General features: G+C 46.3%; 1 protein-coding gene across 1 annotated transcript in view; it reads right to left on the bottom strand.

The window, feature by feature from the left end:
• UBE2G2 (ubiquitin conjugating enzyme E2 G2) overlaps positions 1 to 25795 on the bottom strand; it is a 55902-nt gene extending 30107 nt beyond the window's left edge. The window contains exon 1 of the mRNA XM_084640081.1: positions 25583 to 25795. Coding sequence (XP_084496207.1) covers positions 25583 to 25625 — 43 coding nt within the window. The 5' untranslated portion in view covers positions 25626 to 25795. The remainder of the gene's footprint in view (positions 1 to 25582) is intronic.
• Between the last annotated feature and the right edge of the window lie 2060 nt (positions 25796 to 27855).

The raw sequence follows: 27855 nt of genomic DNA, 5'->3' as shown, positions 1-27855 counted from the left end.
GCTCACAAAAGCTTATGCTCAAATAAATTGGTTAGTCTCTAAGGTGCCACAAGTACTCCTTTTCTTTTTGCGAATACAGACTAACACGGCTGCTACTCTGAAACATGTCCTACTGTAGTAATCACTTAGAAAGTCTCCAATATCTAGAGGATGTGAGAGCAATTTAACTAATTTCTGATCAGAATAAAAACTTCGTAGCGAGCTACCCTGATTTGAGTTGAAAAGCTTAGGTATACCCTGAAACACAGTCTTTTGAACTATTTTAGCCCTGTGGAACACTTGGAAGAGGAATTTACAAAAGAGGCTCTCTAGCCTGCCAGCTCTCTGCGTAAAAAACAATACAAGGAAAGCCATTAAGGAATAGGATTCAAAGGGGAAGAGTCAAGCCAAGGGGTTCAAAGAATTATTTCTCTTTGTCTTGCCAAGTACAGTTCAATGTCAAGTTAGTAAATGACATCACCAATGTATGGTATTATACACAGCCTGTGGAAGCTCTGAGCCTATCAACTCAACATCAGAATACTTTTGATATTTCCCACAATTACATGCACCCTTCTAGGCTGGATTTTTCACTTCTGAAAGGGAGAACAGTGTTCAGATCTCAGACTCTGTGCTGAGAGAACAGCGAATGAGACTTCTGTTGCTCAGTCAGGGCCTAGTTAGGAGTTAATAGCTATGAAAGGAGTTGTGAAGGATGCACTGTATAGCCCTCCTACCCCAAAGAAAACCATACCAACACAAGGTACTGGGGACAGTGAGGGTGAAATCCTATGGGACAAAATAAGGTATTTGTGAAGATGCAGACTCAACCCTTTACCTCACCGGGCTAGGCTCTGTCCTTCCCCTTCTCAACAGAAATGGGTGCGCATCACATTAGGGGAGCAAGCACAAGGCAGCTGTGTGGGGTTAGGCCTATCTAGTCCTGAGAGAGGAAAGCTGCAGGATCTTGAACTCACATCATTCTGATAGCCATTTTATGCTTGGATTATTTTGCGGGGAGAGGGTACCCCTCTTTTGCACTTCCAGGATTCTCTCACACTGCTAGAGTTCATACAATTTAAAGGCCATTTGGGAATCCCAGCTTTCAAATGCTATACAGCATTAATCTCAAGCAAATATCATATTGCCTCTATATAAATCCATGGTATGCCCACATCTTGAATGCAGATCTGGTTGCCCCATCTCAAAAAAATTGGAAAAGGTACAGAAAAGGGCAAACAAACATGATTAGGGGTATAGAACAGCTTCCATATGAGGAGAGATTAATAAGACAGGGACTTTTCAGCTTGGAAAAGAGATGACTAAGGGGGGATATGATAGAGGTCTATAAAATTATGACGGGTGTGAAGAAAGTAAATAAGGAAGTGCTATTTACTCCTTCTCATAATACAAGAACTAGGGGGTCACCAAATGAAATTAATAGGCAGCAGGTTTAAAACAAACAAAGAAGTATTTCTTCACACAACTCACTGTTAACCTATGGAACTCTTTGCCAGAGGATGTTGTGAAGGACAGACTATAACAGGGTTCAAAAAAGAACTAGATAAGTTCATGGAGCATAGGTCCATCAATGGCTATTAGCCAGGATGGACAGGCATGGTGTTCCTAGCCTGTTTGCCAGAAGCTGGGAATGGTTGATAGAAGAAGGATCACTTGATGATTACCTGTGCTGTTAATTCCCTCTGAAGTACCTGGCATTGGCCACTGACAGAAGACAGGATACTGGGCTAGATGGACCACTGGGTTGACCCAGTATGGCTGTTTTTATGTTAGCTTGTGAAGCATTAGCTGTTAAAATTACATCAGAACTGAAGTGGACTAAAAAACAAGATTGCAATCAACATTACATGATTTTAAAAGGACACAGCTTGAACAAGATCCCAAATGCAGGTTTTGTAAAAACACAAGCTCATGATCTTTTATTGTATCTTATCACTAGCCACTGCAGCCAGAGGCAGAAGGCTCCATAACCCATTACTAATCCCTGGAGCCATTTACGCACTCTTAAATTTTGTTTGTGTTAAGAGTTCAGATTTTCTAATTTGTTTTTAAGCTTAGAATGAAATAACCACCCCATTTAAAAGATCTATTCACATGCAAATACAGTGTCTCCCCTGAACATTTCTGGTACACACAATGACCACTAATGCATGTTGCGGATGCCCAAGTTTTTAGAAAAGGTTTCATAGATTCATAGATATTAAGGTCAGAAGGGACCATTATGATCATCTAGTCTGACCTCCTGAACAACGCAGGCCACAGAATCTCACCCACCCACTCCTGTGAAAACCTCTCACCTATGTCTGAGCTACTGAAGTTCTCATATCGTGGTTTAAAGACTTCAAGGAGCAGAGAATCCTCCAGCAAGTGACCCGTGCCCCATGCTACAGAGGAAGCTGAAAAACCTCCAGGGCCTCTTCCAATCTGCCCTGGAGGAAAATTCAATCTGCCCTGGAGGACTATTGTTGTTATAGCAACAGTCACTAATGTCATACTCATTGTGAGTCACTGATGTATGATCACTCAGGATGAAACTGTCCATAGAAAGAGTTATAGAGATATCATGCAGTGACCACAACCAGACAGTCTCTTCATGGACAGTTAAACTTCTCTGCAGTTCCTTTGTCATGCAGAGTAGCTGCCCCTAGTGGTCCTACAAGCACCCCCTGCAGTTTCCCTCCAAATTCTCCAGAATAATCCAGTTAAAACCAAAGTCTTTGAAACTATATTCCCCTTCTCCTGGGAACTAATTTATTCAATATCATTCAGCCCCCACAAAAGCTTCTTTCTGCTTCCCCCTCAGGTTTAGGGTCATTTTGTTAGGTATAAAATAGTTATGGTCAAATAAACTTTGACTTCACTATAGCGAGTGTACAAACATACCAAGAATCTGCATTTTAATCAACCCTGATTATGTTCTCAAATGATCTGCTGAACAATACACCTTCTGAAAACTTTATTAAACATTTATCAATTAATTTGAAGGTATGCAAAACTATTAAAGACAGATTACCTGAGAAATACATCTTTTCCCCTTAGTGCAGGCAAATGATAGGCCTCTGGCCTGAGATTCAGGAAACCCAATTCTATTTCCCACTCTGCCATTTCCCTATTGTTGTATTCAGTGTTGTTGTAGCCCTGTTGTGTGACTTTGGGCAAGTCACTCCCTCCATCGGTCAGTTTCCCCATATGTAAAACAGGGACAATGACACTTACTTTCCTTTGCAAAGTACTGAGACCTATGGATGAAGATACTTAGCCCTGGTCTACACTACAAGTTTAGGTTGAATTTAGCAGCATTAGTTTGATTTAACCCTGCACCTGTCCACATGACAAAGCCATTTTTGCAGACTTAAAGGGCTCTTAAAATCTATTTCTGTACTCCTCACCAAGGAGGGGATGAGCGCTGAAATTGACATCGCCGGGTCGAATTTGGGGTAGTGTGGACGCAATTCAATGGAATTGGCCTCTGGGAGCTATCCCAGAATGCTCCACTCTGGACAGCACTTCAAACTCAGATGCACTTGGCAGATACACAGGAAAACACCGGGAACTTTTGAATTTCATGTCCTGTTTGGCCAGCGTGGTGAGCTCATCAGCACAGGTAACCATGCAGAGCTCATCAGCACAGGTGACCATGCAGTCCCAGAATCGAAAAAGAGCTCCAGCATGGATCGAACGGGAGGTACTGGATCTGATCACTGTATGGGGAGATGAATCCATGCTATCAGAACTCCGTTCCAAAGGTGAAATACCAATATATTTGAAAAAAATCTCCAAGGGCATGATGGACAGAGGCTATAACAGGGATCTGCAGCAGTGCCACGTGAAAATTAAGGCGCTCAGGCAAGCCCACCAAAAAACCAGAGGCACAAACGGTTGCTCCAGGTCAGAGCCCCAGACATACCACTTCTGTGATGAGCTGCATGCAATTCTAAGGGGTGCCCCTACCACTAACCCACCCCTGTCTGTGGACACCTGCAAGGGGGGAGTCTCACACAACAGGGATGGGGATTTTGGGGAGGAGGAGGATAGCGCACAACAGGCAAGCGGAGAAACCATTCTCCCCAACAGCCGAGAATTGTTTATCACCCTGGAGCCAATACCCTCCCAACCTGGGCTCCCGGACCTTGAAGGTGGAGAAGGCACTTCTGGTGAGTGTACCTTTGTAAATATAATACATGGTTTAAAAGCAAGCGTGTTTAATGATTAATTCACCCTGAAGACTTGGGATGCATTCACGGCCAGTACAGCTAACTGGAAAAGTTTGTTAACGTGTCTGGGGATGGAGCGGAAATCTTCCAGGGACATTATTAAGGGGACATTCAGAGGTGGCCGTTCCTGCTGTGCTGTTTGCCTGCGGCTGAAATCATCCCTGCTTTTAGCCACGCGCTGGGGGGAGGCCACTTACGCTGAGCTGTTCGCATTTGGCTGGCAGGGATCTTCTCCGATACTAGTCACGCGGTGGGAGGAGGGGTGAAGCAATCATTCTAGAGAATTGGAGGGGGGGGGGAGCGGTTAGTTGTGTTTGTGCTGCACGTTAAACCGCAGTCCCTCCTTTTAAATGGACAACCCAATGGGTGCTTGGTATGGGAAAGGACAGTGCTGCTGTTTGAGACCATTCCCACATGTTATGAAGGCTGAAGAAGCCGAAAGACTGTGGCTTACCATGGCTGCCTGCAAGCCGAATTCTGTTGCCCAGCCCTGTGTGCGTGAGATCTCTCACACCAAACCGGCAGGCCCTCAAAATAAGAGGCAAAATGCGACCTTGTACCGAAAACACATACTACGTAATGTTAACAGCTTGGTTCACCATGAAAGAGTCTACTCATTGATCTCTAAAATGTCTTTTTAAATACTACTCTCCCTTTTTTTCCCTCCCGCAGCTGCAAATGTTTCAACACTCCCCCGATCATCTCCGTCCCAGAGGCTAGAGCAGATAAGAAGGTGAAAAAAAAGCACTCGCGATGAAATGTTCTCTGAGCTCATGCTGTCCTTCCACACGGAAAAGCTCAGCAGAATGTGTGAAGGCAAACAATAGCAGAGTCCAGGAAAGCATAAAATGAACACGAGGACAGGAGGGACGAGTAAGATGAGAGGTGGCGGCAGCGTGATGACATGAGGCAGGATGCAATGTTGAGGCTACTGGGGAATCAAACGGATATGATCCGGCGTCTGGTGGAGCTGCGGGAAAGGCAGCAGGATCACAGACCGCCGCTGCAGCCCCTGTGTAACCGCCCGCCCTCCTCCCCAAGTTCCATAACCTCCTCACCCAGAAGCCCAAGAACCGGGAAGGGGGGAGGGGCTCCAGGCACCCAACCACTCCACCCCAGAGGACTGCCTAAGCAACAGAAGGCTGGCATTCAATAAGTTTTGAAGTGCAGTGTGGCCTTGTCCTTCCCTCCTCCCCTCATCCACAACCCCACCTGGTTCTTCCCTCCTGCCCCACCACTCCCAGGCTACCTTGGCAGTTATCCCCCTATTTGTGTGATGAATTAATAAAGAATACATGATTTTGAAACAACAATGACTTTACTGCTTCTGCAAGCGGTGATCGAAGGGGGGAGGGCGTGTGGCTTACAGGAAAGTAGAGTGAACCAAGTGGGTGGGTTTTCATAAAGGAGAAACAAACAGAACTGTCACACCGTAGCCTGGCCAGTCATGAAACTGGTTTTCAAAGCTTCTCTGATGCGCAGCGCACCCTGCTGCGCTCTTCTAATCGCCCTCATGTCTCGATGCGCATAATCAGGGGCCAGGTGATTTGCCTCAACCTCTCACCCCACCATAAATGTCTCCCACTTACTCTCACAGAGATTGTAGAGCACACAGCAAGCTGCAATAACAATGAGAATATTGGTTTTGCTGAGGCCTAACCGAGTCAGTAAACTGCGCCAGCGTGCTTTTAAACGTCCAAATGCACATTCTACCACCATTCTGCACTTGCTCAGCCTATAGTTGAACAGCTCCTTACTACTGTCCACGGTGCCTGTGTATGGCTTCATGAGGCAGGGCATTAAGGGGAAGGCTAGGTCCCCAAGAATAAACTATAGGCATTTCAACATCTCCAACAGTTATCTTCTGGTCTGGGAAGTAAGTCCCTTCTTGCAGCTTTTCAAACAGACCAGAGTTCCTGAAGATGCGAGCATCATGTACCTTTCCCGGCCATCGCACGTTGATGTCGGTGAAACGTCCCTTGTGATCCACAAGTGCTTGCAGCACCATTGAAAAGTACCCCTTGCAGTTTACATTCTGGCTGCCAAGGTGGTCCAGTCCCAAGATGGGGATATGCATTCCGTCTATCACCCCACCACAGTTAGGGAATCCCATTGCAGCAAAACTATCCACTATGACCTGCACATTTCCCAGAGTCACTACCCCTGATAGCAGCAGCTCAGTGATTGTGTCGGCTACTTGGATCACAGCAGCCCCCACAGTAGATTTGTCCACTCCAAATTGATTCCCGACTGACCGGTAGCTGTCTGGCATTGCAAGCTTCCACAGGGCTATCGCCACTCGCTTGTGAACTGTGAAGGCTGCTCTCATCTTGGTATTCTTGCACTTCAAGGGCAGGGAAAGCAAGTCAAAGTTCCATGAAAGTGCCCTTACGCATGCGAAAATTTCGCAGCCACTGGGAATCATCCCAGACCTGCAACACTATGCGGTCCCACCAGTCTGTGCTTTTTTCCCGGGCCCAGAATCGGCGTACCATAGCATGAGCCTGCCCCATTGCCACCAGGATGTCCAAATTGCCAGGGCCCGTACTTTGAGAGAAGTCTGTGTCCATGTCCTCATCACTCTTGTCACCACGCTGCCACCGCCTCCTCGCCTGCTTTTGCAGGTTCTGGTTCTGCACATACTGCAGGATAAAGCACGAGGTGTTTAAATGCTCATAACAGCCACAGTGATCTGAGTGGGCTCCATGCTTGCCATGGTATGGCGTCTGCAGGAGAGCAGAGTTGCAGCGGAAGCGGTGGCTGACGACAGATGCCACGAGAATAGATATTTACAGAGAACGATGAGATGACTTGCGAGGTGGATTCATGAGAGCAGGAGAGCAAAGTTGCAGCGGAAGAGGTGGAGGACGAAGGTTAACAACACACACATTTCCCGAGGAAGAACACACGTACCCGGGAGCCCATGACAGACAACATGGAGAAATTCACTATTGAGACAATAGCAGCAGAGCAGAGTTGCAGCGGAAGCTGTGGATGACGACGGTTAGCAGTCCTACTGCACCGTCTGCTGAAAGCAGTATGGTGTCCGCATGGAAAAAAGGTGTGAAACGATTGTCTGCCGTTGCTTTCATGAAGGGAGGGGCAACTGACAACATGTACCCAAAACCACCCGCAACAATGTTTTTGCCCCATCAGGCATTGGGAGCTTAACCCAGAATTTCAATGGGTGGCGGAGACTGCGGGAACTGTGGGATAGCTACCCACAGTACACCACTCTGTAAGTCGATGCTAGCCACGGTAGTGAGGACGCACTCCGCCGACTTAATGCGCTTAGTGTGGACATACGCAATCGACTGTATAAAACTGATTTATAAAAATCGACTACTATAATATCAACTTAATTTCATAGTGTAGACATACCCTTAGCTGTTATATAGCAAATAATATTCATTATTATATAAGGTGGATAAAAAATAATTATTTTTTATTTAAATCAGATTTTTTTGATAAAATGCTTTTTGAGGGAAAAAGCTATCTAAAGACAGTTTTAATTAAGATACATTATAGCTCAAAGATATCTCATCATGGAATAGGGATTAAAAATTCTAATTCTATAGTATGAGACAATATATTCATGTAACGTTTAAGGAAAGTTTTGTAAATGAGTTCCAATAGTTCATGTATTAGGGACCCAATTTTATAGGGTTCCTGGGGCTTCTGTATAGATTATTTAGGTTAATCTTTCCATATACCCAATGGGACTCAGTGCTCAGTCTAGAAGATACCATCAGAGACGCTTACTTGTGCAGTTGTCAAAGAAAAAAAAATCTCTATCATCCAGAAACAACCATAGATAAGTTTGTGATAAGAACCAGAAGATTACAAAAAGAGGTAATTGATGAAAAAAATGCCTGTTTTTTTTATGCAAGAAACTCTCCTTCCCGTATGATCGAGAACCCACACTTTATTAACATGGTTCAGTCATTAAGACCAGGATACAGTCCACCCAACAGAGCAGACGTCGCAGGCAAATTGCTGGATAAAGTGTATGAAAGAGAAATTGAGCAGTATGCAAAAGGTCTAGAGGGTAAAATTGTTAACCTGAGTCTTGATGGATGGAGCAATATCCACAATGATCCTGTTGTATGTGCTTGTCTGACAACAGAAGAAGGGAATGTCTTCCTTACAGAAACAACTGATACATCATAAATGATCTGGAGGATGGTGTGGATTGCACTCTCAGCAAATTTGCGTATGATACTAAACTGGGAGGAGTGGTAGATACGCTGGAGGGCAGGGATAGGATACAGAGGGACCTAGACAATTTGGAGGATTCGGCCAAAAGAAATCTGATGAGGTTCAATAAGGATAAGTGCAGGGTCCTGCACTTAGGAGGGAAGAACCCAATGCACAGCTACAGACTAGGGACCGAATGGCTAGGCAGCAGTTCTGCAGAAAAGGACCTAGGGGTGACAGCAGACGAGAAGCTAGATATGAGTCAACAGTGTGCCCTTGTTGCCAAGAAGGCCAATGGCATTTTGGGATGTATAAGTAGGGGCATAGCGAGCAGATCGAGGGACGTGATCGTTCCCTTCTATTCGACATTGGTGAGGCCTCATCTGGAGTATTGTGTCCAGTTTTGGGCCCCACACTACAAGAAGGATGTGGATAAATTGGAGAGAGTCCAGCGAAGGGCAACAAAAATGATTAGGGGTCTGGAACACATGAGTTATGAGGAGAGGCTGAGGGAACTGGGATTGTTTAGTCTGCAGAAGAGAAGAATGAGGGGAGATTTGATAGCTGCTTTCAACTACCTGAAAGGGGGTTCCAGAGAGGATGGTTCTAGACTATTCTCAGTGGTAGAAGAGGACAGGACAAGGAGTAATGGTCTCAAGTTGCAGTGGGGGAGGTTTAGGTTGGATATTAGGAAAAACTTTTTCACTAGGAGGGTGGTGAAACACTGGAATGAGTTACCTAGGGAGGTGGTGGAATCTCCTTCCTTAGAAGTTTTTAAGGTCAGGCTTGACAAAGCCTGGCTGGGATGATTTAGTTGGGGATTTGAGCAGGGGGTTGGACTAGATGACCTCCTGAGGTCCCTTCCAACCCTGATATTCTATGATTCTATGATCAGGAAATGCATACGCTGCAGAATACTTACAAGAAGTAGCAGTAAAAGCTATAACAAACGCTGAAAAAAAATTCAAATGTCTAGTATGCAGCTTGGTCACAGACAATATTGCAAATGTATACAAAGTGAGAAGACATTATTGTGAAGAGAGTCCCAAGATGATAATATACATTTGCAGTGCTCATTTGATGCACCTCCTAGCCAAAGACTTCAGTGTTCGAGAAATAAAGGCTAATGTTTTTGGCAAAATACTTCCGTAACAACCACTTTGCAGCAGCTGCTCTGAAAAAAGCGGAAGAACCAAGATAACTCTCCCACAAGGTGCGCGATGGAACTCAGTAGTGGACTATTTTGAGCACTATATCAAGAATTGGACTAATCTGATGACAGTTTGTGAACAAAATTGTAAAAAGATAGACGGCACTGTCACAGCCGAAGTTCCCAACATTGGGCTTAAGAGAAATGTTGAACACATGCTGAGTATCCTGAAGCCTATTTCTGTAGCCTTGAACAAAATGCATGGAAATAGCTGTTTTATTGCTGATGCTGTTGAAATTTGGAAAGAATTGAGTGAGATCTTAAAAAGAGAAATATGCAATGACAGAGTTAAATTACAAGCATTAAAAAAACGAATGGGACAAGCACTATCTCCAGCTCATTTTCTTGCAAATAGTCTCAATACTCGATACGAGGGTCAAACCTTAACTACTGAAGAAGAGGAGTTGGCTATGACATGGACATCCAGCAATCATCTCTCCATAATGCCAACTATAATAAACTTCAGAGCTAAGGATGAACCATTCAAGAAATATATGTTTGCTGATGATGTTTTAAAGAAAGTCACACCAGTGAACTGGTGGAACTCACTTAAGCACTTGGATTCAGAGACTGTTGAAGTGATAATCTCACTTGTAACAACAGTAGCTTCTTCTGCCCGTGTAGAAAAATATTTTCTTCCTTTGGACTAATTCATTCCAAACTGAGAAATCTTTTGGGACCTGAAAAAGCAGGAAAGCTTCTTCTCCAGATTATGAACAAACAGGAAAATGACGGTGAAGAGAACTGAGTTAGCTGCAGAAGCCAATATTTTAAGTTTCTCGTGTTGACCTGGCTGACAGTCGATTTAATTTTTTTTAAAAAATATTTCATTTAACTATTTTAGTTAAAAACAATTTTAACCAAAACAAACCTGATTTTAAAAAACGTGAATATTTAAATTAAAAAATTCATATGCTTGTTTTGTTATAATATTATATGTTTGCTGTTGAAGACAAAAAATCCAGAATACATAACATTGTTGTTTCAGTTAAATAATCTAAATGTCTGTCTGGTGATCTCCTAATATAGCATGGCAAGAAAATCCTCCAAATATTAATGATCAACCTATTGAATTGGAGATAGTTCACCTCCCAATGACTTCATAAATATCTGCTTCAATTACCTTTGATAAATGAGATAACCAAACAATCATTCATTTTCTGATATAGCTGTAAAACTAATCTGAAAAGTTCTCAAAATAAATCACTTAAAAAATGTATAGTGTGTACCTTCTAAAAATGAAACCTACATCTATCTCTGAGTTGTGAAGTATATGTATTAAGGTTATAACAACTAACAAGAATGCACTTTTATGTAGAAATCCATGACTAAATGAAGTCTTCCTGACTCGTGATTGAAATCATGATTTCAATCAGTTTGATTTAAATCAAATCCACCCTGCTATTATAGCCTCTATTAGAGATGGTAGAAACATTCTCTGTCCTGAACTCACCCATCCTATTTATTACAGTTCCCTCGTGGTAAGTGAATTCATTATCATTACTTGGATAAGCTTAAGTGTTTTATGACGCAATTTCCTACATTTTTGAACACATTCTCTCTTGGGATTGAGTTTCAATAACTGACTAGGAAAAGCCCCAAATACTATGTTTAGGAAAGGAAGGGGCATTTTCAAAGCAGTGGTTTTGATGCTAACCATGTTAACCAGCTGCAGGGGCCTTGCCTAAATATTTATCTCTTTATTTAATGAGCAGCAGCAGCTAACCACAACCTGTCCAGCTGCAATGCTGGATTTTTCTTTTTGCTCCAGATGGAAACTTTCCAATTTTAAGAACAGACTGCAAGAGCATGCAAACTGAAATGAGGTTGGCTTATGTCCTGAAGCATAAAAGCTTATATCTCTTCTAATTGTTTTTTTAAATCCTGTCTAACGTAACCATAGATGTTCTCTGCCATATAAATGTCTAATTTTTTTCTTAATCCTACTAGGCCCTTGGCCTCCATTATATCTAGTGGTAATAAATTCCACAGGTTAAATGCCTCAATTTTTAAAAGGAAATACTTTCTTATATTAAACACGACTACTTTGCAGTTCTACGGTTCTAATGATATAAAAGAACCTCCATTTTACAGATGTGGAAATTCAGACACAGGAGTGTAAAGAGCTGCCTAAGATCAGATAGCACATTACTGGCAAAGCTGGGGATATGGCTATGCTAGAAACGCTACAGCAGCAGCGCCATAGTAGCACTGTAATGTAGACACTACAGAGATGGAAAGGATTCCTCTACTGCTGAAGTAAATCCACCTCTCCAAGAGCCGGTAGCTAGACTGACAGAAGAATTCCTACCAGTCTCTATACCAAGGCTTAGATCGGCTTAATTACATCGCACATGGCATGAGCAATGTAGTTAAACCGACCTTACTTTGTAGCATAGACCAGCCCCAGGAAGAGGATTCCAATCTACCAACTCTCACGTGCTTCAACCAAAAAAATGCTTTTCCTCAAAAATGACATTCAACCAATTTCAGATTTAACACAGCACAAAATCCAGGATATTTAGGCCAGGTCTACACTATAAAATTACACCTGTATAACTATATTGCTCAGGGGCGTAAAAAAATTCACACACACACACACACCCCGAGCAATTCAGTTATACCAACCTCACCCGTGGTGTAGCTAGCACTATGTCGACAGGAAGGCTTACCTCAAAGACATAGCTGCCGCCTCTCGCAGAGGTGGGTTAACCACGCCAATGGGAGCAGCTCTCCTGTCAGCCTAGTAGTGTCTTAACTTCCTCAAATTTCTGACTTTAATGCCTGTCAGAGTTCTCTCCCCACTCTGAACTCTAGGGTACAGATGCGGGGACCCGCATGAAAGACCCCCTAAGCTTATTTCTACCAGCTTAGGTTAAAAACTTCCCCAAGGCATGAATTCTTCCTTGTCCTTGGACGGTTTGTTGCCACCACCAAGTGAGTTAGACAAAGAACCACTTGGAGTTCCTGTTTCCCCAAAATATCCCCCCAAATCCCTTTACCCAATCAGATTCTTAAAAACAGAACTTTTTTATAAAGAAAAACAAGCACCTCTGTAAAATCAGGATGGAAGGTAATTGTACAGGGTAATACAATTTAAAACATAGAGGATTCCCCTCTAGGCAAAACTTTAAAGTTACAAGAAACAGGAATAAACCTTCCTCTTAGCATAGGGAAAATTCACAAGCTAAAACAAAAGATACTCTAATGCATTTCCTTGCTATTACTTACTATTTCTGTAATTTTTGATGTATCATTTAGTAGGAGCTGGATTAGTTGCTTGGTCTCTCTCTTTGTCTTCGAGAGAACAACAAAGAGCACAAACAAAAACCTTTCTCCCCCAGATTTGAAAGTATCTTCTTTCTCCATTGGTGCTTCTGGTCAGGTGCCAACTAGGTTAATGGAACTGATTAACCCTTTACAGGTAAAGGAGGGATTTTACGCTACCCTTAGCTGTATGTTTATGACAGTGCCCAACCACGGAACAAGCTGAAATTATTTGACTGGCACTAGCAGAATGGCCAGTCCAGAGTCTGAAGCACACAATGCCCATATGATTCAAGGAAGCAAACACTGACTGAGGGCATGGCTACACTTGCAGATGTAGAGTGCTTCAAGTTAAACCCGCCTTCGGAGAGCGCAGTAGGGAAACGCTGCAGTCTGTCCACACTGACAGCTGCAAGCGCACTGGCATGGCCACATTTGTGGCACTTTCAGCGGCACTGGGAGCGGTGCATTATGGGCAGCTATCCCACAAAGCATCTCTTCCCATTCTGGCGCTGTGGCTTGTGGGAACAGGGTGGGGGGCGGGGCATTCTGGGTCCTGTCCCAACGCCCCATGATGCATCTGTTTGCATCCCAGCAATCCCTGTGCTTCCATCCATATTTGGTGCCATCTTTCAACGTTTTTTGTACTGCGCGCTCTGTCTTCTCTTTCGGGCTGCGGGAATGGAGCTCGAACTACTGAGGAGTATGCTGATGAGTCTCGCCAGCACGTCACATTTGGTAGTCGAGTTATTCCTTATAATGCAAAGTGACAGTGAGCGCTCCGATGATGATATCGACTCGAGTAACGCATATAACACAAGCTTGCTTGTGGCATTCACGGACATGCTCACCACCATGGAATGCCGCTTCTGGGGTCGGGAAACAAGCACTGAGTGGTGGGATCACATCTTCATGTAAGTCTGGGATGACAAGTAGTGGCTGCAGAACTTTCGGATGAGAAAACCCAGTTTCATGGGACTGTGTGAAGAGCTCGCCCCCACCCTGCAGCGCAAGGACATGAGATTGAGAGCTGCCCTGACGGTGGAAAAGCACGTGGCAATTGCAATCTGGAAGCTGGCAACTCCAGATAGCTACCGCCAACCAATTTGGAGTGGGGAAGTTGACTGGTGGAATCATGTTGATGCAAGTTTGCAGGGCCATTAATCACATCCTGCTCAGAAGAACGGTGACTCCGGGTAACTTGCATGACATTGTGGATGGCTTTACACAAATGGGTTTCCCTAACTGCGGAGGAGCGATAGACGGCATACACATTCCAATTCTGGCACCAGCCCACCTAGCCTCTGAGTATGTTAATCGGAAGGGGTATTTCTCGATGGTTCTCCAGGCACTTGCAGATCACCGTGGGCTTTTCATTTACATTAACACAGGCTGGCCCAGAAAGGTGCATGACACAAGCATCTTTTGGAACACTGGCCTGTTCAGGAAGCTGCAAGCTGGGACTTTTTTCCCAGACCAGAAGATCACTGTAGGGGAAGTCGAAATGCCCATTGTGATCCTTGGAGACCCCGCTTACCCGTTAATGCCACGGCTCATGAAACCCTACACAGGGAGCCTTGACAGCAGCAAGGAGAGGTTCAACAACAGCTGAGCAGGTGCAGAATGACGATGGAGTGTGCTTTTGGCCGTTTAAAGGACCACTGGAGCTCTCTGTACGGGAAGCTGGATCTGGCCGATGACAGTAGACCTGCGGTTCTATCCACGTGCTGCACCCTCCATAACATTTGTGAAGGGAAGGGTGAATGATTCACTCAGGCATGGAACTCGGAGGTTCAAATCCTGGATGCTGAATTTGAACAGCCAGAGAGCAGGGCTATTAGAGAGGCCCAGCGTGGGGCTGCAAGAATTAGGGATGCCTTGAGGGAGCAATTTGAGGCTGAAAGCCACCAGTAATGTCTGGTGCCCTGAACGGGAGTGAAGTGCAGTGGTTCCAACGTTGGTAGCAATCTGTGTTTGCTACGCTGACTTGCAGAGCCTGTTTCTTTTCTGGGCTAAGGTATCTTTTACTTTATGCAATAATAAAGAATATTTTCAAAGCCAAAAAATCCATTTATTGAAAAGAAACAACTGCTTGTGAAACAGACAGGGCAAGGGGGTGGGGTGGGGAACGGTACAACCACAGATTTGCATCTGTCCTGTTATCATACTCAGCCTTCCTCTTTGGCGTACTGTGCAATGAGTGCTGCATTTCAGGATGGCTATACTGCATGGTGATGGGGGTTGAGTGCAGTGGGTAAGAGTCGTAGTTTTCAGGGCTGGGTGGTGAAGCTACAGGTGTTGGAGGCAGCTGGTGGCGGTAAGAACCCGGATGTTGGGGACAGTGGGTTGGAGGCGACATGGGGGCACAAAGGAAAGAGTTTTGGGACAAGGGCTGTGTGTGTGTGGGGGGGGGGGGGGAGTCCAGGCACGGTAGTGCTCCGCCTGCATGGCTACAAGCACCTGGATCGAGTCCGCCTGGCGCTCCATTATGCTTATCAGACGATCCGTGCTTTGCTGCCGGAGCACCGCGCTTTTGTGCCAGCAGTCCTCATTCTGCTGGCTGATCCTCCTTTCCCTGTCCCGCCACTCCTGCACTTTTTGATTTTCATTGATTGAATGCTGCATTACTTCATGCAACATGGCTTCCTTGCTTCTACATTGGCTCTTTCTGATTCTTTGGAGTCTTTCGGCTGGTGATAACATGGACGGCTGAGATCTCAAGGTTGCATCTGCAAAGGCAAAATGCAACACTTAACAGAGGCAGCATTGTTCACACCAGACAGAGCAATGATTCCCTCATACTTAAGGGCAAGCACAGTCTACACAATTGCATAATTTGCCCGTCCTAAAGCGAGCGCACATAACCCACAGGAGCCCCAAAATGGTGAGTAAGCACAGGGTCAAGCGTGACTGATTGTTTCACGGCTGTATTGTCCTCTGGGTTTCTGTGCCTTGGGGAGAGCCAACAGCGGCAGGGGGCCCCTATACTGAACACTGCCCCCACATTTTCCACAGGAGTTAGTCCTGGATATCTCGCTGCTGAGGGTGACCTGGGAAGCAAGGGAGGGTCTTCTAATCCAATGCGGATTCCGCCCTGGCCCATATGCAGCTTGCCTGTGCGCAGCTATGGTCCCCCCGCCCCTCACGGCACAGTGGCAAGGACAAGTTAGCTTTACTGGGACAAGGAACACAGTGGCTCACCCGAGAAACCTGTGCAAGCACATTTCCCAAGTTCTGGATGAGATCTTTGAAGAGATCGTTGAGACAGATTACCAAGATGTGAGAGAGAGCATACCAAGGTCCTATTCCGCATCTAGGCATGCATGCAGCCCTAACCCTCCTCACCCCAAGAGCCTGCACCAAATAAATTCCTTCCCAAAATAAAAGCCGCTTACTGGGAACCTCCTCTGGTGTTTGTCCTTCCCCAGACACCGACTGCTGTGAGTGGCTACCTTCCTCCTGGCTTGAGAACAGCTTCTGGCTGCATGCATCTAGGGATTCCAGGGTGTCTTCCTCTGCCTCAGCACCCTCGCTCTGACCCTGCTGCTCCTCCTCCTCCTCCCACCTTGTTGAACTGGGCTCTGAAGTGTCCATGGTGGTACTCGGAGTGGAGGTGGGGTCAGCCCCAAGTATCGCGTCCAGCTCTTTGTAGAAACGGCAGGTCGCAGGGGCAGCACCGGAGCAGCTGTTTGCCTTGTGCGCTTTGTGGTAGGCATTCCACAGCTCCTTCATTTTAATCCTGCACTGCAGTGCGTGCCAGTCGTGGCCCCTTTCCATCATGTCCCTTGATATCTGCCTGAAGGTATTGTAATTCCTACAGCTGGAGTGCAGCTGGGACTGGACAGCTTCCTCCACCCAAACACCGATTAGGTCCAGCACCTCGCCATTGCTCCATACTGGGGATCGTCTGGTGCATGGAGGCATGGTCATCTGGAAAGGTTCGCCGAGAGGATTCCACGCCTGGCTGAGCAAACAGGAAGGGGATTTTCAAAATTCCCAGAGAATTTAAAGGGTGGGTCTGACGGTTGGTCACCTGAGGGCAGGGCAGTAGAGTTCAAAGTAATGACCAGAGTGGCTACGACAGGCACTGTGGGACACCTCTGGAGGTCGATCAGAGCGCACTAACAGACCAGGGCATCCACACTGGCGCCGTGGCGCTCCAGCGGGGGCATAACAAACGTTATTCCACTCACCGAGGTGGAGTACCAGGAACGGGCCAGCCACAGAGTCAGAGCGCTCCATGTGCCTTCCAGTGTGTACGAGTATTGAGCTAGTGCGCCCGGGGCTCCTTTAATGTGCTGTAACTCACAAGTGTAGCCAAGCCCATAGTTTTCCAAAGCAGCGAAAGACATACACACAGGGCAAAAAAATTGTAACGGCTTAAACCAACATGCAGAGAATGGAACAGGATCTCAGCTTCATTCAACGTACACAGTTAATGAGGCAGTGTTCTTTAGAAAACTTGCATCTTCCCAGTACGCATACATGCAGCTTTGCGTAGAATATAGGTTTTTAAAAATTTTACCTGCATACATAGAAAATTTGGAAACCCTCCTATCTGCCAAATAAAACTAAATGTTCACCAGAACTCAAAAAGGAACATTGCCATACAAAACTTTGAACTCTCTACCCCAGCCATTTTGTCAGTAGAGCTCTTTAAAAAATTGTTTCAAGAATTTATTTACAACATATAAAAATGGGGAAAGTTTGCTGTTGTCATCTTTTACTTGCTCATTCAGAAATGGCAACCAATTTTTTTAATTAAACTATAAAAAAAATACATACACAGGCAGAGACCATTTCTGGAAAAATTTCAGCCCAACATATTGAAGTCCCTGAACATTATGAAAAACTGAAAACAAAGGATTATAATGCTCATGTAACCTTAAGTACAGATGTAAATAAAGCACCAGCTCGAGTATAACTACACTATTCTAGCAGACAACTGACTAAACTAAAAAAAGGAATGATTTAACTTCTTTTACAAGACCAGAGATGCTGGAAGGGAAGTTACTACTTTACGAAAATCAGATTAAGGCCCCGATCCTACGAACACTTATGCACACATTTCACTACCCTATGACATGAATGGGACCACTCTCAGTAGTAAAGATAAGCATGCTGGTGTTTGAAGTATCAAGGCCTAGATCTCAATACAAAAAAGTCAAGGGACTAAAACAAAATTAAAAATAATAATAAAAGAAATCAAAGAATTTCAGAGATAGTACACTAGGAAAAAAAACAAGCCAAACGCCAAACAGGTATTTCTGTCATAATTAGGAACAAATTATTGGGAGGAGGGGAGAAATCAGATTAAAGTAGTGAGAAAAGTATATATTCATAAAAAGCTTTCCCCAGAGCAGTCTCTCTTAATTTCAGTTTACACACTAGTTAGCTAATAATCCACATCCAATAAAAGCAAAAAAGCACAATAAGGGGATCTAACTTTAAGATTATGAACAAACATTTACTATATTTTTACTTTTGAAAGCTATTTTGGGCTAAAGAAAAATACTAGAGGACAGCTATAATTGGGTGTTCACTTGTACATCATTAGCATAAAACATCAGCAAAAGGCATGAAGAGTATTTATGGTCTAGATTTACCTCTGCTTTTTGGAACAAAAGCTTAACAAAAAAGAGGCTAGCTAGGAGAGTTACTGTCTGCATAAGCAGTTTAACTATGTTTGTTCAAATGTTAGAAGACAGATCAATTAATGGTCTACAAGGACTGACAATTACATGCCTCGGAGAGAAAACATATCAGACTTACGGTTATAATTTTCCAAGAGGAACTTAGTTTTGATAATAAACTACATCACTTAGAACGTCGGGGAAGCTGGGATACACAGTGTGCCAAACTTTTCTGCTCGTCTCCCCATAGGTGAAATCATTGCACAGTAAATTAATTGCTATAGATTACATTAATTGTTCACAAGACTACATTCAATTACAGTTCGGATGCCTCTTCTCAAGGAAGACTCAGAACTGGAATAGCATATGTTGTAGGTCATGACTGAGATGTACTGTCAGAGCTGTGCAAACAATACACAAAGAATGTTCTGATGTTATATGATTAAAATATGACCATTGTGGCTACCATTGTTATATAAATACAGCAAATCTTATACAAAGTACCGTATATACTCGTTCATAAGCCAAATTTTTTTGGTAAAAAAGTGAAGCATTGAAGAGCGGGGTTGGCTTATCAATGGGTCTACATCAAAATTTGAAAATTTTAAGCTCTATTGAATTGAATATCTAATATAATGTCATTTTGTTTACCTGGAGCTTTCGCAGACACGGAGCCCCTCAGCTCCCTTTGGCCACAGTTCGCCGTTCTCAGCCAATGGGAGCTGCGGGAAGTGGCAGCCAGCATGTCCCTCGGCCCGCGCTGCTTCCCGCAGCTCCCATTGGCTGGGAACAGCAAACTGCAGCCACTAGGAACTGAGGGGCTCCATGCCTGCAGATGCTCCAAGTAAACAAAATGTCCCGACCCACCAGCGACTTACCCATATGGGCCAGGAGCCAAAGTTTGCCAACCCCTGAAATACAGAGTTGGCTTATGAAAGGGTCATACAGTTTTTGCCATTTTTACCTATCCATTTTGGGGGGTCGGCTTATAAACGAATGGACTAATGAACGAGTTTATACTGTAGGTCATGTAAGGTATCTATGGAAAAGTTATGATTTGCTGAATATGGTTCTCCTATTTGTATGCATATATTATTTTTGTATCTGAAGTTATGAATATTGACTATGTTCCTATATTTCAAATGTGTTTGCTCCTCATAGAAGAAATGGTTGTAGGGGATAATCCTGGTTCAAGTGATCACGAGCTAATTCAGTTCAAACTGAATGGAAGGATTAACAAAAATAAATCTGCTAGTAGGGTTTTTGATTTCAAAAGGGCTGACTTTCAAAAATTAAGGAAATTAGTTAGGGAAAGGGATTGGACTGAAGAATTTATGGATTTAAAAGCAGAGGAGTCCTGGGATTACTTTAAATCAAAGCTGCAGAAGCTATCGGAAGCCTGCATCCCAAGAAAGGGGAAAAAATTCATAGGCAGGAGTTATAGACCAAGCTGGATGAGCAAGCATCTCAGAGAGGTGATTAAGAAAAAGCAGAAAGCATACCGGGAGTGGAAGACAGGAGAGATCAGCAAGGAAAGCTAACTTATTGAGGTCAGAACATGTAGGGATAAAGTGAGACAGGCTAAAAGTCAAGTAGAGTTGGACCTTGCAAAGGGAATTAAAACCAATAGTAAAAGGTTCTATAGTCATATAAATAAGAAGAAAACAAAGAAAGAAGAAGTGGGACCGCTAAACACGGAGGATGGAGTGGAGGTCAAGGATAATCTAGGCATGGCCCAATATCTAAACAAATACTTTGCCTCAGTCTTTAATAAGACTAAATAGGATCTTAGGGATAATGGTAGCATGACAAATGGGAATGAGGATATGGAGGTAGATATTACCACATCTGAGGTAGAAAGCGAAACTCAAACAGCTTAATGGGGCTAAATCAGGGGGCCCAGATAATCTTCATCCAAGAATATTAAAGGAATTGGCACATGAAATTGCAAGCCCATTAGCAAGAATTGTTAATGAATCTGTAAACTATGGGGTTGTACCGTATGATTAGAGAATTGCTAACATAGTTCCTATTTTTAAAAAAGGGGAAAAAAAGTGATCCGGGTAACTACAGGCCTGTTAGTTTGACATCTGTAGTAAGCAAGGTCTTGGAAAAAATTTTGAAGGAGAAAGTAGTTAAGGACATTGAAGTCAATGGTAAATGGGACAAAATACAACATGGTTTTACAAAAGGTAGATCATGCAAAACCAACCTGATCTCCTTCTTTGAGAAAGTAACAGATTTTTTAGACAAAGGAAACACAGTGGATCCAATTTACCTAGATTTCAGTAAGGCATTTGATACCGTGCCATATGGGGAATTATTAGTTAAATTGGAAAAGATGGGGATCAATAGGAAAATTGAAAGGTGGATAAGGAATTGGTTAACAGGGAGACTACAGCGGGTCCTACTGAAAGGTGAACTGTCAGGCTGGAGGGAGGTTACCAGTGGAGTTCCTCAGGGATCGGTTTTGGGACCAATCTTATTTAATCTTTTTATTACTGACCTGGGCACAAAAAGTGGGAGTGTGCTAATAAAGTTTGTGGATGATTCAAAGCTGGGAGGTATTGCCAATTTAGAGAAGGACCAGGATATCATATAGGAGGATCTGGATGACCTTGTAAACTGGAGTAATAGTAATAGGATGAAATTTAATAGTGAGAAGTGTAAGGTTATGCATTTAGGGATTAATAAGAATTTTAGTTATAAACTGGTGATGCATCAATTAGAAGTAATGGAGGAGGAGAAGGACCTTGGAGTATTGGTTAATCATAGGATGACTATGAGCCGCCAATGTGATATGGCTGTGAAAAAAGCTAATGCGGTCTTGGGATGCATCAGGCGAGGTATTTCCAGTAGAGATAAGGAGGTTTTCGTACCATTATACAAGGCACTGGTGAGACTTCACCTGGAATACTGTGTGCAGTTCTGGTCTCCCATGTTTAAGAAGGATGAATTCAAACTGGAACAGGTACAGAGAAGGGCTACTAGGATGATCTGAGGAATGGAAAACTTGTCTTATGAAAAGAGACTCAAGGAGCTTGGCTTGTTTAGCCTAACTAAAAGAAGGCTGAGGGGAGATATGATTGCTCTCTATAAATATATCAGAAGGATAAATACCAGAGTGGGAGAGGAATTATTTAAGCTCAGTACCAATGTGGACACAAGAACAAATGGATATAAACTGGTCATTGGGAAGTTTAGACTTGAAATTAGATGAAGGATTCTAACCATCAGAGGAATGAAGTTTTGGAATAGCCTTCCAAGGGAAGCAGTGGGGGAAAAAGATCTATCTGGCTTTAAGATTAAACTCGATAAGTTTATGGAGGAGATGGGATGATGGGATAACATGATTTTGGTAACTAATTGATCTTTAAATATTCATGGTAAATAGGCCTAATGGCCTGTGATGGGATGTTAGATGGGGTGGGATCTGAGTTACTACAGAAAATTCTTTCCTGGGTATCTGGCTGGTGAATCTTGCCCATATGCTCAGGGTTTAGCTGATCGCCATATTTGGGGTTGGGAAGGAATTTTCCTCCAGGGCAGATTGGAAGAGGCCCTGGAAGTTTTTCACCTTCCTCTGTAGCATGGGGTACAGGTCACTTGCTGGAGGATTCTCTGCTCCTTGAAGTCTTTAAACCAAGATTTGAGGACTTCAATAGCTCAGACATAGGTGAGAGGTTTTTCGCAGGAGTGGGTGGGTGAGATTCTGTGGCCTGCATTGTGCAAGAGGTCAGACTAGATGATCATAATGGTCCCTTCTGACCTTAGTATCTATGAATCTAAACACCCACAATGCAGTTTACATCAAGTCTAGCCAGCACATTGTGAATGGAGTTTGAGTAATTGCCCACCAACGAACACAACAGGCCACAGAAGAAGCCTATCCCCATCTAATGGACATTCCTGAGGACCTTCTATCTAGTGTACGGGTAATGGCTGCTCTGACTCATGCAAGGGCACGTGACTAGAGCAGGGGCGGGCAAGCTTTTTGGCCTGAGGGCCGCATCAGGTTTCTGAAATTGCATTGAGGGCCGGTTGGGGGAGGCTGTGCCTCCCCAAACAGACAGGCCCCCGCCCCCATCTGAACCCCCCCCCGCTTCTCACCCCCTGACAGCCCCCCCAGGACTCCAGCCCCATCTGCCCCCCCTGTTCCCTGATGGCCCCCCTGTCCCATCCCCTGTCCCCCGCTCTCAGTCCCCTGACCGCCCCCGGACCTCCGGCCCCTAACTGCCCCCTGCCACCCCATCCAACCCCTCCTCCCATTCCTGACTGCCCCACGGGACCCCTGCCCCATCCAACCACCCCTTCTCCCTGACTGCCCCCCACCATCCCATTCAACCCCCCCTCTCCTTCCTAACTGCCCTCCCCAGGACCCCTGCCCAATCCCCACCCCGCTTCCTGCCTCCTAACCAGCCCCCGCCACCCCATCCAACTCCCCCTCTCCTTCCTGACTGCCACCCCTTGCCCCCATTCAACCCCTATTCCCCACCCTCTGACTGCCCCATCCCCTATCCACACTCCTGACCACCCCCTGAACTCCCCTGCCCTCTATCCAACCCCCACCGTTCCCTGCCCCCTTACCACGCTACCTGGAGCACCGGTGGCTGGCAGCACGGCTGCACCAGGACAGGCAGCCCCGCCACGCAGCACGGAGCATCAGGTCAGGCTGGACTCTGCAGCCCCACCGCCTACAACATTGTGCCGCATGGCGGCAGGGAAGGGGAGACAGCAAGGGAAGGGCTGGGAGCTAGCCTCCCAGGCCAGGAGCTCAGGGGCCAGGCAGGACGGTCCCGCGGGCCATAGTATGCCCACCTCTGGACTAGACCCTGTGGTACTAAACTTCATCTTGTGTTCCTGTATTTTTCCACAAACTATGCCAAGGCTTTGTTTGAGACAATGAAGTTTCCCCCCACATGGCAGAAGCTATAGAAGGCCCTGGAAACAGCTCCATTTTGCCTCTTTCCTGCTCTGATCTCTGAACTATGGATTTATACTAATGGGAGCATTATAACCAAGGTACTGAGGACCTTCCAATTACTTGGGAACAACCAGAGACTTAACTAGTTAGCAGTTTATGCCATCACTGCTTTAAAGCTAATCCAATAATTTTGCAATTATTGTATTTATTTGATTCCTTTAACCAATTTTAACTCTCACCTCTTTCTTTCTTTTTATAAATAAAACCTTTAGATGTTAGATACTAAAGGATTGGCTGTAAGCGTGTATTTGGGTAAGATCTGAAATATCCATTAACTTGATGGGTAATATGGCTGATCATCTGGGATTGGTAGAACTTTGTATATGATGAACAAGATTTTCAGTAATCCTCATCATATTTGACTTGGCTGTCTGGGTGGAAGCCAAAGGCTGTATTGCTTTAAGGGAATTGCATTTTGGCTTCTGGGTAACCAGTAAGGTATTATAGAAGTGTTTTGTTGCTATCTTGGTGGAACTAAGTATTGAAATAACCACCGATCTGGGGGACTGCCGCACTATTCTTTGCAGTTTGCCCTAATTGAGCAACCGCAGCATGGCTCCCCCGGGACCTGGCCACAAATGCCTACCCCTATTATGCCCAAGTCTTTTTAATGCTATTAAGTTCACATTTGCATGAACCAAAGTTCAGTTAGAAGTTTTAGACAACAGAAGCGCCCAAGTTTTTTAAATTAGGAGATCTACTTAAAAGGAGGAACATCTAAGCTCCCAAATGCAAGCAGGGACTAATCCTCCCCCGCTCCACCCGCCCAAGATCAGAAGCATATCTAATGCTTCTGAAGGGAACTTTGGTATCTAGGGCTCTCAATTTAACCACTATCAGATGCAACAAACTCAACAGAAGCACAAATAGACCTCACTCTTGCCCATAAGCAGCAGACAAAAGAGATCAGAGCAATTCACTCTTCATGCCCACACAATCCTCATCCTCACTGAGAGCCAACAACGGCCCTGATAAGTGCCTGGTCATCATGCAGCTTTGGGACATGGATACCTCCACACTATGAAAGGGACTGAGGCTACGTCTACACTATAGCAGCCACAGCTCTAAACCACCAGGAGAAAGCTCTCCCATCAGCTTAATAATTCCTGCCTCCACAAGAGGTGGTAGCTAAATTGGCGGGGGGTGGAGCAGCTTCTCTCACACAAACAGCGCTGTCCACAGTGGCGCTTAGGTCAGTGTAATTTACATGACTCGGTGGGTGGCTTATTCACACCCCTGAGTGACATAAGTTATACCGAAGCAATTTGTAGTGCAGACAACCTGAGACAAGCAACTCATTTGTCTGGGGTCAGACTCCTGTCAGATCGTTAAGATTTCTAGTCACAATTGTCCGGGGCTTTTTATATACCGGTTGAGGATGGAGTCATCAAGGGGGCCATTTAATCATCACAGCACACTGAAGTACAGTACTCCTGCAGCATTTGCAGAAGTCAGATTCTTCCATCATTCATCAGAAAGCAATGAGGCTTTCGCTGGATAAACTGTGAAGTGAAAGTCTCATTGCTCCTTCTACTGGGAAAGATGTGAACAATACCAACGTTGATTCACCCGAGCTCAGCTGTTTAAAAGGACACGTCCAGTGACAGTCAACGGCAGCTTGTCCGACAGGTCACGTCTCCAACCAGCCCCGCCTGGTTAAGCGGGCAGAGCGTGCTCAGAACTAGGATGATTTTCACATGGCGGCCAAAACAGCCGTATGCTTTGACCCCATTTCCCCACCGTCTTTGCTCCTTTCTCCCCAGCTTCTCCCGGGGGCCTTGGCACCCCGGGCCTCCCCGCCTGGCAGGGCAGGGAAGGGGCCGCTCCTCAGCCGCGGGCGGACCGGCCAGGGAGCGCTGCCCCACGGCTCCGCTCAGGGGCCTCGCCTTGCCCCGCGTCAACAGAGGCCCCATGGGCCGGCGGCAGGAGCCTCGCCTGGAGCCCCTGTCCCGCGCAGGCCCGGCCCGCAGCTCGGCGCCCCCGTGCCACGCCAAGCTGGGGGAGCGATGCCGAGCCCGCCCCGCAGCGGCTGGGTCCCCGCGCGGGAGGGAAGGCCGGGCCCGGCCCGCTCACTCACGCTTGTACTCAGCCATCAGCCGCTTGAGCGCCGTGCCCGCCATGCCCGGCCGGGCCGCAGCCGCCAGCCGTGAGGAGCTGGAGCGCGCCCCGCCGCCGCCAGCCGCGTCCGAGGCAGCAGCGCACCATAGAGAGCCAGGCGGCGCGGCTAGAAAGGCCGCCCAGGCCCAGCGCGCAGCTCCCTCTCGCTGGTGCTGCGGGGTCCGTCGGGCGCACGCGCTAGGGGCGGGGCTGCTGGAGACTGAGAGCCCGGGGTGGAGGGAGCGGGGGCATCAAGACTCCACCCCCGCGGCCGCTGCACGGGCCCGGCCCGCGGATGCCTCCCCGCTTCCACAGCCCCGGCCCCCGTAGTTAATCCAGCTCCGTGGTCCTGGCGCTGCGGGAAGGAGTCGTTGGGCGCCGAGTGGACGGAGGGTCCCGCCCAGCCTTGTGTCTGAGCGCAGGGGGCGGGTGCTCCAAAGGGCCGAGTTAAGGGGACGCAGTGGGTCCCGTAGGGCCAGGCCTCACCCTTGCAAGAAATGCGAGCCCTGAGCTGGGGGACGCGCAGTCCAGGCCTCCCTCTTCCCCCACCCCAGAGGCTGCCAGTGAGCAGCTGGGGGATTTGTTTGGAGCATAAGTGGACTGGGCGAGTGGTGGCTCTGGTAGCTCGCGCGGGCTAAGGGGACTGGCAGCCATGGGCCTCTGCCATGCACCCCGCTGCCACCCAGTCACACCTGCCAGCCCTTTGCTGCCAGTGCTGCCTGCCCACGGCCCCAGGCTAGGGTGACTAGATGTCCTGTTTTTAAAAGGACAGTCCTGGTCTTTGGGACTTTTTCTGAAATAGGCGCCTATTACCCCCCACCCCCTGTCCCATTTTTTCACAGTTACTATCTGGTAACCCTGCCCCAGGCTGCTAGTTTGTCCAGTCCTGATGTGTCTGGTGGTGGGATGCCAAGATCCCCAACCAGGACTGGAAGGAGGAGGATGAGCCCCTGGCTGCAGAGAGGCCGCCCAACTGCTGAACAGTTCCTGCCAGAGATGGCTTCCACGCTCCAGGCTGGTGAGTGAGTGAGCAGGGCTGTGACAGCAGAGCTGCAAAGGACTTTCTGTATGGCCACAGAGCCAGTGACACTGGATTCCTGCAGATGCAAAGTGCAGGGAAGGCTGCAGTCCTGTGGGCAGAACAGAGACCCTGGTACTCCCAGCTGGTGTGACACCGTCAGATGGGTGACAGCGGGGCTGCAAAGGGCTCCCTGCTCTGCCCCAAGAGCCAGTCAGCAGCAGCGTGGCCTCCCCAGCACCTGGGATCTCTTCCTTCTCCTTGCAGTCCTAGCCGGGGGTCTCTGCTCTGACCCACCACGACCCAGGACCGCAGCCTTTTCCCGCACCTTGTGCCTGCAGGGAGCCCTCTGCAGCTCCGTTATCACAAACCCACTCAGCCACTCCCATGGCAGAAGGGTTGCAGAGAGCTCGCTTTGTGGCCACGGAGCCCTACAGGCACACAGACTGTGACCCATTGATCCTCTTTTTAGTAATGTCAGTGTGTCAGCTGAAATCAACATCTACAGACAGTTATCGATTAAAATGGAACCCTGCCAAACCAGACTATAGTAGAGCTATTGCTATGCTATAATCTTGAGTATTGCCCATGGTAGGAGGGAGAATGTGATGCGGAGGAAGTTGAGAGGTGAGGTACACTAGGCAGGCCTACACTCTTAACACACCAAGCACTGTGGGGAAATGTGCCCAGTGCTGAGGGTCAGCACACCACCTGAGCCCTGCCAGTGATGCTGTGTACAGGGGCAGAATGGCTATAGCTGGGGGCCTTTGCACATGTTATACACCATAGCAGGGCTCAGCCTCAGCTCAGAATAGACTGGCATGAAGGGGAGACTTCAGAGCAAGCCCAGGAGAAGGTCCATAGGATCGATGATTACCTGGGTTCAGGGGCTTGAACCCCCTGTCTGCCACAGGCTGGAGTAGTGGCTGTGATTGGGTTGCACTATATGCCTTTTCCATGGGTTGGGCAGTGGGTGCGTTTTGCTTTAAGAAGGTACAGCAACACTATCTAACTCCAGCACCTTTATAATCTGGAACATTCTGGGTTGGCAAAGTTCAGCAGTTTGCAGCTAAGCATTGCATTATACGTGCAAATAAATCGAAAAATGTTCTATTTACTTGGTCTCTGTGATTCCAGGGCCTGCTCCAGCTGTTCCTTAGAATTCATGACAGCACATTTGAGTGCTTCATGAGCATTCTTTATTCCTTTGCTGACTCAGCCTTATGGGAGTTGGG

This window comes from Lepidochelys olivacea (assembly GCF_965140295.1).
Source record: "Lepidochelys olivacea isolate rLepOli2 genome assembly, chromosome: 9".
NCBI lineage: Eukaryota > Metazoa > Chordata > Testudines > Cheloniidae > Lepidochelys > Lepidochelys olivacea.
This window is presented reverse-complemented; position numbering and strand designations above follow the sequence as displayed.